The sequence below is a fragment of the Gadus macrocephalus genome, chromosome 14, assembly GCF_031168955.1.
Source record: "Gadus macrocephalus chromosome 14, ASM3116895v1".
Classification (NCBI taxonomy): Eukaryota; Metazoa; Chordata; class Actinopteri; order Gadiformes; family Gadidae; genus Gadus; species Gadus macrocephalus.
In genome coordinates, this window is record NC_082395.1 from 4,523,104 (window position 1) to 4,537,422 (window position 14,319).

At 47.6% G+C, this 14,319-nt stretch overlaps 1 protein-coding gene across 1 annotated transcript in view; it reads left to right on the plus strand.

The window, feature by feature from the left end:
- The window catches only part of chsy1 (chondroitin sulfate synthase 1), a 35,501-nt gene extending 23,600 nt beyond the window's left edge, over positions 1 to 11,901 (plus strand). Inside the window, exon 3 of the mRNA XM_060072119.1 lies at positions 8,432 to 11,901. Within this exon, the coding sequence (XP_059928102.1) occupies positions 8,432 to 10,030 (1,599 nt within the window). The 3' untranslated portion in view covers positions 10,031 to 11,901. The remainder of the gene's footprint in view (positions 1 to 8,431) is intronic.
- The last annotated feature ends 2,418 nt before the right edge of the window (positions 11,902 to 14,319 follow it).

The following is a 14,319-nucleotide window of genomic DNA, read 5'->3' on the forward strand; positions in this document are numbered from 1 at the left end:
GTCCCCTGGGGCCCCTTTGTTTGCTATTTTTCCTAATGCCACATTTACCATGGTATAGACACACGCTGATAAAACCTACAAAACATGGCTGTGCGGTAAAAAAAAAAAAAAGAACCTCAAAGGGTGTTTCAGAATGCAGGGATTGTTTAGGGCTGAGACCGGGGTGCAGATTATAGGCCTGTTTATACACATTCACTTTCAGTTACCAGAATGTGTACGGCCGCTCGTCTCTGCGCTTTCCTACGCCCACGGGCCCGGTCCCGGTGCCTTTCCCTGGGCTGCCTTCGGGCCGGCCTTGGGCGGCCCTGGCTAAACGCTAGCTACGTGCACCACCACATCTCCACAAGTATGCCGCTGCCCACCGCTGAGCTATAATTACCGTTCACAATAAAAAAAAAAAAAAAAGAAACGTAACCAGTGCTGGCTAGTTCTGTCCTTGGCTTTTTTTTTTTTTTTTTTTTTCATGGAGGGTTTTAATTGAGGCCTAGGCCTTGATGTCAGGCAGCACAGTGGGCCAATGGGATACGCCCTTGGTCCACTCGGCCCACTATGCTGGAGCCCACAGCCGACCGACATGTTAACTGCTCTCTCTCTTTCTCGCCCTCCCGGTTGTTCATGGGTGATTGGTTGCTGGATTTGATGAGGGCTAGCTGAGAGTGGGTGTGTGGATTAAGTCCCCCTATTGATGAGACACACTGGATGAAACGCACGCACACACACACGGTGAATGTGTTATTACACTTAATGAGCACCAGAGGCTGTGATAGCGTGATCTCTTTAATAGGGCTCCGTTGGTTTTCAGGCATCGCTCGCTTTCTAATGGCGACACCTGTGAGGGGAGGGCACTCACCCGCCTCATGGATGGGATGTTTTGGCACCGTAGATTGGGACATTCGGGGGGTGTGTGTGTGTGTGTGTGTGTGTGTGTGTGTGTGTGTGTGTGTGTGTGTGTGTGTGTGTGTGTGTGTGTGTGTGTGTGTTAATACTAATACCATTTTTTGCTGAGTCGTTGAGTCACTCAATATTCATTTGGTTGCAGTTCAGTTTTACCTTGAGCTCCATTTTTGTGGCGCACAGGAACTCACCATGGGACTATGGGCCGCAGCCACTGCAAATAGGAAGAGCCTCCCTTCACTCTCTATCAGTCTTCCCCCAGAGTGGAGGTGAGGAGGAGGGCCCGAGTCAGCAGTCTTCTGTTCTCTAGCCAGGCCCTTCTGCTGGGAAGCGGCTGAGGTCAACTCGCCCTTCTGACATGCATAGTCCTGTGCCCTGCCAGGTCTGTCACAGTCCCGCTGTGGCTGACCCTCCGCTCCCCTCGCCCCCACACAATGTGCCGGTTGTCTCTGTCCTGATCCAGTGGCCGTCCGTCCCGGGAGCATCTCAGCGCCCCCGAGAAGCCCCCCTTCCTTTGAAGGGATTTTCATTTCCCCCTGCAGGCGGTAGTTCCTGCCTTTAGAAAACAGAGCCTGCTTATATAGGTTATATTATTTTATAGCAATGTATTACATTAGATATTATCTCTATTATGTCCATCATGATTAAAGGTTGAGTCAACAACATGCATACTAACTTACCGGTAATTTAGATATGAACTCCACAACCCCAATGTCAATTTTTTCTTTAAACATTAAAAGAGCATTGCCATTAAAATATGCCATCATTGAATAAGATTTTAATTCAATTCAACGCTCAGTTGAATAAGTGTCTGTGGTTGAGCCCCATGCAGTTGAGCAAATCAGGATTATTTAGTCTTTCCTATTTTAACATGGATAGCCAGCCAGCATGTTTTTCTGGAATATTCCATAAAACAGAACTGGTGTAGATGGATGCACAACTCTCTACTCCTTTCCTCCTGGGGATATAGTTGTCTCATTCCGTTTGTCTCCCCCTCACTGGTGCAGCAGTACACCTTCTTGCTGACTCAGCTTGTGCCTGAAGTATCACGGTGCCTTACTTGTAACCCATTAATGAATAACCCAGTAATCATCAATTACCCTTTTAAGCTGACAGTTATTTTGTGGCAAGCAATATAGTTTCATAGGCCGCGTTGTATCGGAAAACTCAATGATTCGAAAGGAAGTCATACAGTTGATGTATTTCTGTTTCAGCTTTATGTTACAACTTCTTTGGTTGTGTTTTACTATGTTGTTAGCCTCTGACGTTAGCTGTGAGGTAGCCCTGAAGCAGATGAAAAGACCAGCAGCTGCCAGTAAGTTATTTAAGACCAAGAATAAGTTGGCCTTTGGTTCTGGCACAAACTGTAATTTAGGATGAAAGTATTTTTTGTTGAATAAACGTCCCTCTGGTTTTTCATACTCTGCAATCATGTATTGGTTCTGCTCGGCATATTGTGTGGCGGTGCCTTTGTGTTCTTGTTAGGTGCTGCTCCACTGACCACACCTGGAATACCGCTGGAAAAAGTCAAATGGAACATTTTAGGTATCCGAAGCACGTCTTGTTTAAAGCCAGCTCATTGTATATTTTATATTAGCCCCCCTGCTAATTTTAAAGTTCCTGCCTGGCCCTGTAATACGCCCGACATGCATAAATAGGACTGTTGGTCGTGAATAGTTATGAGCCGTAATGGCTGCTACTGTTGACAGACCGGTACTGAGGGTTTCTTGCTTAGTAGCTTTTGTGCATATGGGACCCAAGAAAATCTATTGTCCACTTCTGGAGTTTAACTGGCATCTTTTACCGAATGCAGAAAGACAACTCTGGGCTTCCTACAAGACTGCTTTCAGCACTCTGCCAACAGGACCAATGCTGAGTTTATTAAATAAATAAATAAGACATTGTGAGAAGTGATTACTTTGGTACAATGTCTCTTTTCATAAGGGCGGGTATCGTTTTCAAACCATACCCATTATCCGGTAACGCAATACCAGTTTGAAGACTATGGCCTCTGTCTATTTATTATTAGAAGAACGATTAATTCAGCCCTGCTTGCACACCGGATATAGGCTCCCAATTGCACCAATGCAATGCTTATTTTTTGTTCATTTAATAGCAAGTGTCTTTTTTCTAAGCAAGGCGATTGAGATGATATATTACCCAGATCCTCAGCCTGCCAGAGATGACGTCCCCCTCTACTAGAGAGAAGTGGATTCGTTTGTGGTGGTGATAAGGGCAAAGTGGCAGGTCTGTTTTTGGGGCCCGATTTGGAAAGCCGTATCCTGAAGAGAGAATCAAGCCAAGAATACCCCCAGCCTAACGTCCGGTGCCCACGTATCTCTCCAGATAACTGGGGCAGCCTTTCCACTCTAATGCCATAGATAGGATTCCTAAAACAGTGCGGCTATTGTGTGCTTTCTGTTGACTCTTTATCAAGTCCCACCCTCATTGGGAGGAGATACCTCGACATTAAAATAATTTACTTTAATTGTCGTAAATCTTTAATCCCAGTAGATCAAATTAACCGACATGGCTGTATAATATATATTATATCAGACATTTATTTCAGGTTTTGAACATTTTCCCAGACCAATATTCCAGAAGGCTCTTAAACAACATATTTCCCAGCTCATAGAATTCTTTTAATTATGTGCGGTTGTCTGCATCAGTCGATTCGCATCCAGATGAAAGGCCATGGCGCAGACCCGTCCGTACTTTCACGGATCTTATCCTTGTGATCTCCCGGCCCCCCCTCAGCGCTGTATTCAAGGAAAGACATCTGGATGAAGGGAACCACTAGCGGGAACAAAGGCCTCTTTTCTGCTCTCTGTCACCAAGTCTTGTCCGGTTTTCGCAGCAGAGAGACAAACCAAAAGGGGGGCTATTTCGCATTCCTCCCTCGTAGGTGCTCTCAGCTTTCTGTAGTCACCAGAGCCATGGCCCAGGGAGCCTTATGAATGGACGATAAGGATCATGGCTGGGCTTATGTCTGCCTAGGAGAGGAGACTTCATGGGAAACCAGAGACATCCTCTGAGGCTGTCCAAAAAATGACATCCCAACATGAGTTGCAAAAATAGAAAGCGGGCTTTAATAATTTACCAGCAAATATTTTCCTGGGTGTTGCGGGCAGATGGGTGACAGCCGGCTGCTTGGGGTTTATAAGTGGGGAATGTTGAAATGATCTTAAAGTATGGCGGGTTATCGGTTGTCTGCCTGTCCAGATTCCCATCATCAAAGTACTCAACGCAATGCCTTTGATGGCAAATTGAGCAAGTGGCTGGTGTCTGTTTGGCTGAGTCCCCCATCAACCTGCTGAGCCAGTCTCCCCAGAGAGTCATCGCCTGATAAAGAGTGTTGGCGCTTTTCCATGGCGCCTCAAAGCTTCACCCCTCGCTACACGCCACACAGACCCCAGTGTTTCCCGAGCACACGTCTGCTGTGTTCACCTCATGGCACAACAGAGCCACGAAGGGTCGGAGAGATCCAAAAGGAGTTACCTGTGTCCTTCGACCTCCACGGTACGCTCATTGATGTCCACTCTTAAGGCTTCTTCTTCTCCACACGTTGCACTCCGCGTCTGTTCCCTTGTTCTTCTTTTGCAAACTGAAAGTGACTCCCAGGAGTCTTCAGCCACTAAACGTTAACAATTAAAGTTTATGTGCTTCCTTACAGGGATGAAAGGGGATGAATGACTGACTGAGTAATGTCTTGATAAGTCATAATGTCCCCATGAAAGCATGACGTCTTTGTTCATCCTTTTCCCTGGGGGGGGAAAGGGAAGAGCCAGCGCATGTTCTGTCAGTCACAAAGCTATTTACTGCTGCCAAGTTCGTTCTTTGGTTGTATGCCTCCTGTGTGAGTCAATGTTGTAGTTTATATGATGTTGTGATCATTAGATAATGGGATTGGGTCCAATTATGATATGATTGATCTACGCCGGGTTCTCAGCCCATAACAGTAGGATATGGATTCCAGTGCCATTGCATCAAGGGTTTCTGCATTGCTGAAAACCTGCTTGATTGTGTGCTGGCTCGAAGTAGAGTACTTCATTTGCATACATTTTGATTCAGGCTTGTCGTGACTTCAGTGGAATGGTATGCAGTGTCCCCTTTCATACGGTTGGAAGCATCACACACAGCTTATGCTGCTGCATACAGTGGGCATGAAGCACTTGTTGCTTGAAGCTGGAAGGTGACAAGTTGGCACACGCGGAAGGCTGCATGTGGATAATTGTAGAGCACAATAGCTAGACACTCCGCTCACACACAAATTCCCTGGCCTCCCCAAAGTGGTTTGGGAAATTAAACGCTCCCGGATCTCTGGCCTTCATCCATCCCCTCCCGGTCCAGCTCGTTTGTTTTTGAGCACGACGAAACATATCACTATTGGCAATTATTTGTATTAGTATTGTACAAAAAAAAAAAGAAAAACAACTTCAACATTTTTAAGCACTCTGGCATTACAATGAAAGCCAGGATAGGCGGGGAGTTTTGCGTGTGTCCACTTTAACTTTGGTATCAATGAAAGTCAAACAGTCTTCAGAGATTGTCTTGTAGACTTGGCAGGTCTGTGTTTCCTTTTCTCATATCCTGTTGCCTCTTAATATCCTGATCCGGTATGGGCACAAGTGCACCTGGCTTTGTTGTAAGTAATCTAATCTGTTTTAGAAGACCCCCAGACGCAATTTCAACTTGTCCTCTTTAGGTAAAAAGGACAAGTTGAAATTGCGTCCGTGGGGTTTTAAAGAACTGTAGTTTCGCCCCAAAAATGTATTTTGAGCTCATTTTACTCTTGAAAGGGTCCCCTTCCCTGACACCACTCTTACCCAAATCCCTTTCTTTATGTAAATAAAAACAATGCATACAATATCAGGCATTCGGGAAGGGAAACCTGACCACAGTTTTCATCATGCATGTTAATAATCCCACTTAATAGACAATCACAAAATTATATATAATATATTTGAGCCGAAACCTTTTGTTTCTTATGAAGATGAAGTTGCACTAGTGAGTAGGCTCCTGCTCCTGAGTCTCTTCCCTCCCTTCAGATGCTGGTACACAGCGTGCAAATCTGCAGATCACGTCCATTGTGGAGCTGCCTATATGTGTGAGAAGCTCTTTCCCAGGAAGAGAAATGAGTTTGGACAGACCACACTCCGCTATAAAAGATCCAATTACAGCGGCATAATGGTGTCGCCAATTAGATTTGCATGGCCCAGTAGGAGAGTGGCACCAGGCTTGAATACCACCCCAGCCAAACCTTTTCCCCTTCTCATTTCCTATTGGTGTTCCTGCACGCACACCGTCTCCTTTGCAGAGTGATGGTTGGTCACTTAACAGCCAGCTTCGTGTTATGACTCGGCAGGAGAAATTGTTAATGTTAAAACATTTATTATGTCAACGTTAACCATTACAATTTTCCTCCGGACTTTCGAAGGCCCTTTACCATCCATCTCATGTGGCTTGACATTAAAAGCCTTTTGGACATCCGGCAAGGTGGATTAATAGATGTTTTCTCATGCATGCTCCTCATGGGTCACCGCCTGTTGGCACTTTTTCATTTATTCTCGGGTTCTTATTATTCATGTCGGCAGTGCTGCCAAAAAGTGACTTCATTGGCATTTGGTGGTGATAGTTGGTGCCCCCTCAACCCCTCCGCATGAATGTCCACCGAAGCACAGGAATAAATCTCACCCCGATGCTTACATCTGCAGAACTATGATGACTATTACGACTCGATGGCACATCGAGCAAAGCGCTTCCAACGGTTTGGCTCGCCTCGCGTTCATCAAACCGGCCGAGCGAGACCAGAACGGGGCGACATCGCAGAGACACTACTAGCCAAAGAGCGCGCCGTTGGGTCACACCGGGGTATTGGAATCCGGCTCTGGAGGCAGACTAGTTCCATGCTATCACTGTGCTGATGCAGTCGTTCCAGAGATGTGACTCATGCGTGCCCAGGCAATGCCAATGGATTTATGTTATACGTCCAAACATGGAGATAGTGTTGTGCCAAGTGATTGACAGTGTTGTTTGTTTGATAACGGCGGTGTTGTTACTTGATAACCGTGTTTTCTAAAGAGAGGAAGGGAAATTCCATATGAAAAAAAAAAGTGTGTTTGGTGGAACCAGTTCCGATACCGTGACGGATGACCGCTGGGAACGAAACCTCGACCGGGGTTACATTGAAGCCAGCGACACATACAAACAGTATTGTATAAAACAATGAATTTTGTTATTCGTCATCATCATAAGGACCTCCCTTGAGAACCTTGTTGAATATCACAGTTCAGATTTAAGCCATGAACTTTCACTTCATTGTCCATCTTCCCAGAGTCCTGCACATATCTCCCTTTATTCTGAGAAGTAGTCAACAAGGACTCCACTCTCGCTTTTAGGGGATTTATGTCTCCCTCTGGGAAACTGTGTGGTTCTGGGGTTAACAGCTGTGAAAAATTGTTGTAATGAGTCACAAGCTGCTGTGACCCCCCCCCCCCCCCCCCCCTTTTGATAGCAAAGGTCAGATAAATGGGAGGTGGCTAATCATGATTAGGCTACAGAAGACGTAAACATCCTGGGCCATTAGATATCCGATGATGGCCGCTGCTGTCCGCCAGCTGGGCCCAGCCGTGGCCTGCATGTTAAAATACACTGCATCCCTAATTCATCCTCTCCTCTCTTAACACGTCGGCGCTTTGAAAAGGGTTTGGGAATGTGAGGCGTTATCGGGACTATTTTCTGCGTCTGATTCATTGGGGCGTTGTTGTAATGGATTCAGTGGATTTCTGCCGGGAAGAGGCCGAACCCTAGTTTTCTCAAGAAGACCTCCCTTGATAAGCCAGCCGTCCCGATTGGCAGTGGTCCGAGTCAAAGGTGCAGTGTTGAGCCGTGGAAAAGTAAAGAGAGACCCCTGGGCGACACCCCCCCCCCCTCCCCCCCTGCTGTGACGTCACGTATCGCTTTCCACGACGTCCACGGAGGGGTTTGGGTGCCTGTCCTGTCTGGTTCTGTGTGCTGACTCTACCCCGAGGGAGGGCTTGTGGCCGCATTCCAGAGCCGCCCCGTCAAATCGGGCTTTCTGGGGGCCGCCGGTGTTCGTAAAACGGCATCGCCGGCCCCCCTGCTCTGCCCTGTTCATTAGGGCGCTACGACGCAGACAGAGCCTTCCTTCTTGAGCACGCTCGAATGGCTTCCAGTAGCCGCATTAAGCAGCTGTCTCAGTGTTTACACATGCAGACGCTGGTGATTCGGGGGAACGTTACTACTGCGAGGCTTCAGTTGGTCTTGGCTGAGCAGTAACTCAACGTGGAAGGGTGGCTGTAAACCCCTCTCTAAATGCCACACATTAGGCCCATTAAAACCCGTGTAGATCAAGCAGAACCAGTTTGTTACCTACCTACCATGTGGACATTTGTGTCGCGAGTCCGGGATAAACCAATGATTGGTGTCGCAGCGGAAGGAACCTCGACAACGCAAAGCAGAAAAAAACACGCTAATGACCGGTGTCTAACCACATCCTCCGCCGTCTCTTTCACAGATGCAGCAGCTGTTCTACGAGAACTACGAGCCGAACAAGAAGGGCTACATCCGGGACCTCCACAACAGCAAGATCCACCGCGCCATCACGCTGCACCCCAACAAGAACCCGCCCTACCAGTACCGGCTGCACAGCTACATGCTCAGCCGCAAGATCGCCGACCTGCGCCACCGCACCATCCAGCTGCACCGGGAGATCGTGCAGATGGGGCGCTACGGGGCGGCGGAGCCCAGCCGCGAGGACCAGCAGCTGGGCATGCCGCCCTCCTTCATGCGCTTCCACCCGCGGCAGCGCGAGGAGGTGCTGGAGTGGGAGTTCCTCACGGGGAAGTACCTGTACTCGTCGTCCGACAGCCAGCCGCCGCGGCGCGGCATGGACTCGTCCCAGAGGCAGGCGCTGGAGGACATCATCATGCAGGTGATGGAGATGATCAACGCCAACGCCAAGACGCGCGGCCGCGTCATCGACTTCAAGGAGATCCAGTACGGCTACCGGCGGGTGAACCCGCTGTATGGCGCCGAGTACGTGCTGGACCTGCTGCTGCTGTACAAGAAGCACAAAGGGAAGACCATGACGGTGCCCGTCAGGCGGCACGCCTACCTGCAGCAGACCTTCAGCCAGATCCAGTTCAGGGAGGAGGAGGAGCTGGACGCCAGGGCGCTGGCCAGCCACATCAACAAGGAGTCGGACTCCTTCTCCTTCCTGTCCAACTCGCTGAAGATGCTGGTGCCCTTCAAGCTGGCCGCGTCGGGCCAGGACCCGCGGGAGACCAAGGACGAGAGGGTCAACATCCTGGTGCCGCTGTCGGGGCGCTACGACATCTTTGTGCGCTTCATGGCCAACTTTGAGCGCGTGTGCCTGATCCCCAACCAGAACGTGAAGCTGCTCATCCTGCTGTTCAGCACGGACAACAACACGGAGCGGGTGAAGCAGGTGGAGCTGATGAGGGAGTACCACATGAAGTACCCGCGCACGGAGATGGAGATCAAGCCGGTGGCGGGCTCCTTCTCCCGGGCCCTGGCGCTGGAGGTGGGCTCGTCGCACTTCTCCAACAGCTCGCTGCTCTTCTACTGCGACGTGGACCTGCTCTTCACCGCCGACTTCCTGGGGCGCTGCCGGGGCAACACGGTGCGGGGCGAGCAGACCTACTTCCCCATCATCTTCAGCCAGTACGACCCCAAGGTGGTGTACGCGGGCAAGGTGGCCAACGACAACCACTACGTCTTCACCGCCAAGACGGGCCTGTGGCGGAACTACGGCTTCGGCATCGTGTGCGTGTACAAGGGCGACCTGGTGCAGGCGGGGGGCTTCGACACCTCCATACAGGGCTGGGGGCTGGAGGACGTGGACCTCTTTAATAAGTTTGTCCAGTCGGGGATCAGGCTGTTCCGGAGCACGGACACGGGCATCGTGCACGTGCACCACCCGGTGACCTGCGACCCCAACCTGGAGGCCAAGCAGTACAAGATGTGCCTGGGGTCGAAAGCGTCGTCGCACGGCTCCACGCAGCAGCTGGCGGAGCTGTGGCTGGAGAAGAACGACCACGGCTTCCGCCGGCTGGCCAGCAGCCCCAATAACGGCTCCGTTAGGACAGCGTGAGAACCAGCCAGGTCCCTCCTACCGGCAGCACAGACTGGACCCTGACTGGACTGAGCTGGCCTGGGCTGGGCCCGTGAGCTCCGGCGGTCCCAGAACTTGCTCCACGTGGTGTCACACGCTTCCTAATTTATTCGTTCCTGGAAAAAAAAATGAAAAACTTCCCACGGATATGTTTTCTAAAATATGTCCTCTTTTTCATTTGTCTTTTTTCTTTTGGTTTTGTTTTTTTCCGAGGACTCTTACGAAAGACCAAGCCACAACGAACCTTGTGACTACAAGTGTAGAAGGGGGGATTTTTCTGTAATGAAGAGCTGAAAAGACGTTAAACGCTACAGTACCTGATGAGCCTGATGCCAGGGGGGACCGCGAGGGCCCCTCAGTGAGGTCCCTCTGTGAGGTCCCTGGGTGATCAGACAGAATGTGTGCAGTCTGCCCTCCAGACGGCGGGCCAACAGGTGCTAATAGGGGCTTGAGAACGGCATCACTCACCCGGCACACCATCATTGTCATCGTCAAGTATTACATTTGTCCGGTGTGAGTGAAACGGACACGTGTCCATGATTTCTATGACCAGCAGTGCTCTAGAGATAACTCTCCATGTTGTCAATGTTTACAAGAGAGGTTATTACCAATGTTTCAGTGATGGAAAAACAATTACATAAGAGTACAACCCATCAAAGTACACCACAGAGGGTTCCATTTTGATATTTCTTTGATTTGCAATAATCCTTGGTTGGTTTTGTTTTATTGGTTTGAGTAACACGGTAACATTGTTAGCGCTATTCCAGGTTCTGATAGTTTCATATTATCATTCATTTCTGTGAACCCACCTGCTGGATCTAGGCTAGTATTTGCAAGTCATCCTCAGCTTTCTAATTTATTGAATATTCAGGCACCATTCCTTGCTCTTTGACTGTTAAGTTATGTATATTGGAAAGATTGTATAACCATCTCAATTAATTTTTATTTCTTTTGGGATAGTTTATTTTCCTTGTTTTTTTTGTGAACTCGTTATCACCAAAGAGTTTTGCACAATTTGCGCGCGCGTGTGTGTGTGTGTGTGTGTGTGTGTGTGTGTGTGTGTGTGTGTGTGTGTGTGTGTGTGTGTGTGTGTGTGTGTGTGTGTGTGTGTGTGTGTGTGTGTGTGTGTGTCGGGAATGAATGAATGGTGCGAGTGAACCCAAGCAAGCCCTATCCCACGCCTCCGATCAATCGTTCCAATCGATCAATCTTTTTTCATTTTTTTTTTTTTGGGAGACTGTAAATATGAGTCCTGAGTCACTTCCCGGGACCAGGTCATGTGACACGAAGGCTCTCGCAGGCCTGGTCATGTGGCACGAATGCTCTCGCGAGGGCCAGTTCACGTCACACGCATATACACGCGCACACACACTCTGTGATATTCTCTCTCTGATATCTGCATTTCTTTCATGTTGAAATGAATCTGTTGTGGCTGGACCGCAGTCAAATCAACTGTCGTTCCCTGCACTGCCCCCACCGGCCTGTCTCCGTGGCTCTGCGCACGCAGCAGAGAAAGGACTCTTCTCTCCCCACCTTTGAGATGGTTTCTAATAATAGAGTGGCAGGCTTGAATGTGTTCCATGCGTTCCCTTGGGCCCTGGTATGTGCGAGGCCCCACAGTCTCAGCATAGCACTCCGTTTAGTGACCGTTACCCTTCTGTAGTTCAGTCCTAACCGATGAATGGCTAATTTATAAGACAAATGCAATAGTATGAATGACTCCGCTCTCCGTTTATAGTGTTTTTACTTTCACAGGCTTTTTATATTAATTTCTGTTCTTTAACCCTGTTCATCTGCGGGGAAGGTTTTATATTTAAAAAAAATAAAACTGGGGAAAAATGTGTATCAAACTCTGCTTCCATTTTGTGTTTTTTTTTTTGTCTGGATAACTTAGAAAGAATAATGGATTACTGTTGTTTCTGCACCCTTTAAAAAAAAAAACGGGTTCAAGTTAGGTTTGAGGCCAACTTATGACAATAAAGTTTTTGTTAATTGACATAGAAGTTGCAACATATTTTCAGATGACATAATCATAAATACAAGATGTTGGGAAGATCCCAGGGGGAAGTTGAAGTGACTAGATTCAGATGTGAAAAGAATTGAATCAATCATGTGTTTCATCGAGCTGACTATTTGGGGAAGATAAGATTTGCCAAAATAAGAAGCCTAACCCTAACCCTGTAATTGGGGTTTCTGTTAAATCAAAACTAATGAGCGGATTGGTGCCTTGCTGACATAAATTGCTCTGCTAATTGAACGCTTAGATTATGGAAAATATGAATGATCTAGTTTTTAAGATCTCCGGTCTCCTGCCTGTCAGTTTGTGGATTTCCGTTTTCCTTATTGCTGAACCATCCTGACACCAGCCAGCCTCGTATCCAACCGAGAACGGACCTCCTCGTATCTCTCCCTCCCTCAGACGGTTTTCCACTCCCAACTGTGATATTTTGTCGATAATTCATAAAGAACTGGGGGAATGTGTTAAGTTGTTAAGCTGTTTAGTGTTAAATGTCCCAGTGCATTAATGTCTCGCCAGCACCTGGGAGAATCTGGCGAAGTAGCAGTTCACAATGTATACAACAGTAGATTGTGAAAAATGAAGTGTCTTCCCAGTCCATTCCACGTAAGGCCCAAAGAGGCTTTTAAAACTCTGAATACAGCGTTTTTACTGGTGGAAAGCCCCATTAGTGTGGACTGACAGCCAACAAAGAGCTAATAGCCATGCAGTGAAACATGTCTCTGGTGTAGAGCAGCCATGGCCTGTTTATGGAAAGCAAAGGTTTGGTTATTAGGCCATTTACCAATCTGCCCAAAGACTAGTATTATTAAATCTTCATACCAAATTGTATTATACCACTTAATATAGTTATATTGCCTACATAGTCTTCAGCTTCACAGAACACAGGACATATTAACCTTGTTTTCAAATAATATTTCATGTATAATGTATGCACAAAACTGTGCATATAATGTATGGCACAAATCTGTATACACATGTTCAATGTTTCAAAACATGTTTCTATTTACAAAATACCCGAGTTCCACTCCAGGTTGACCGTCCCTCTCAGTCCAGCTGCCATAAATGTGATCCTGCTGTTGTCCCTCTTCAAGGAGGGGTTCCTGGACCGTCAGGAAGCCCATACTGGGTCAATAAAACGGGCCTCTGGTGCCAATGTTGCAGTGAGTCAAGATTCTGCTTCCCTCAAACCGAAACAACAGCACAATATCGACCTTGAGCAACACGTGTGTGTGTGTGTGTGTGTGTGTGTGTGTGTGTGTGTGTGTGTGTGTGTGTGTGTGTGTGTGTGTGTGTGTGTGTGTGTGTGTGTGTGTGTGTGTGTGTGTGTGTGTGTGTGTGTGTGTGTGTGTGTGTGTCGTGCAAACGCTGCATGAGAGACTCGGTGTCGGACACTGATACACACACAGGGGGGAGGCCCTGTGACATTTAACCTCCCCTAGGATACATGCTGTCTCCTATAAAGTGCACAGCCAGCTTGAAACTTTGACTTCAGAGGCCAAGATTTACTGGCGCATGAACTTCAACAACGGGCAAAACCACGACAAGCTGCAAAGGATCTAAAACAGGAATCTGGAGCCAAGTAAAAATAATCTGAAAAAAATGACTTCCTTCACTACCTTTTTACGCTTATTTATTGACTTGAAAGGATTTACAACGCGAGTCGTCTGTAAAGTTCATGCGATCAAAGTGGGCTGCCTCCAGGAGAGACGATGGTGCAGAGATGGAGAGAAAATGAGCTGAAGGTGGTCTTCAAACCTCCATAAAACCACATCATCTCCATGTCTGATGGGCAAATGAGAGCCCCGTAAATGGAACAGCGCTTTTCTTGTAATTCTTTCATCCTGGCATCCACGTGCTATCTATTGCTATAACGAAGCAGTAATTGAATGAGTTATTGCAATGCAACCACAACTTTTAACCAAATGTAATTTGTTTTCGTTTCATACATTTCGTATCACCCATGGGTATAAGCAGTACAAACTAACAGTCATTGGGCACAAATGCATGTTTTTATACTTAACACAGTGTTATTATTAAGTCTAAGTGTATGTGCTTATCAGTATGGCCAGTGTGTGGATAAACTGCAGGGTGTGACTTCCAGCTCAGTGTTGATTGGTCAGAAATTGCAAAACTAGCAAAAAAACTCAATCTCCTCGATGGGGGGGTACAAAAAAAAAATAACTTTCCTCAGCGAATCCCTTGGAGGCGCCTTGTGCTCCAGAATTAATCCCCTCGCTGTTGGCATTCC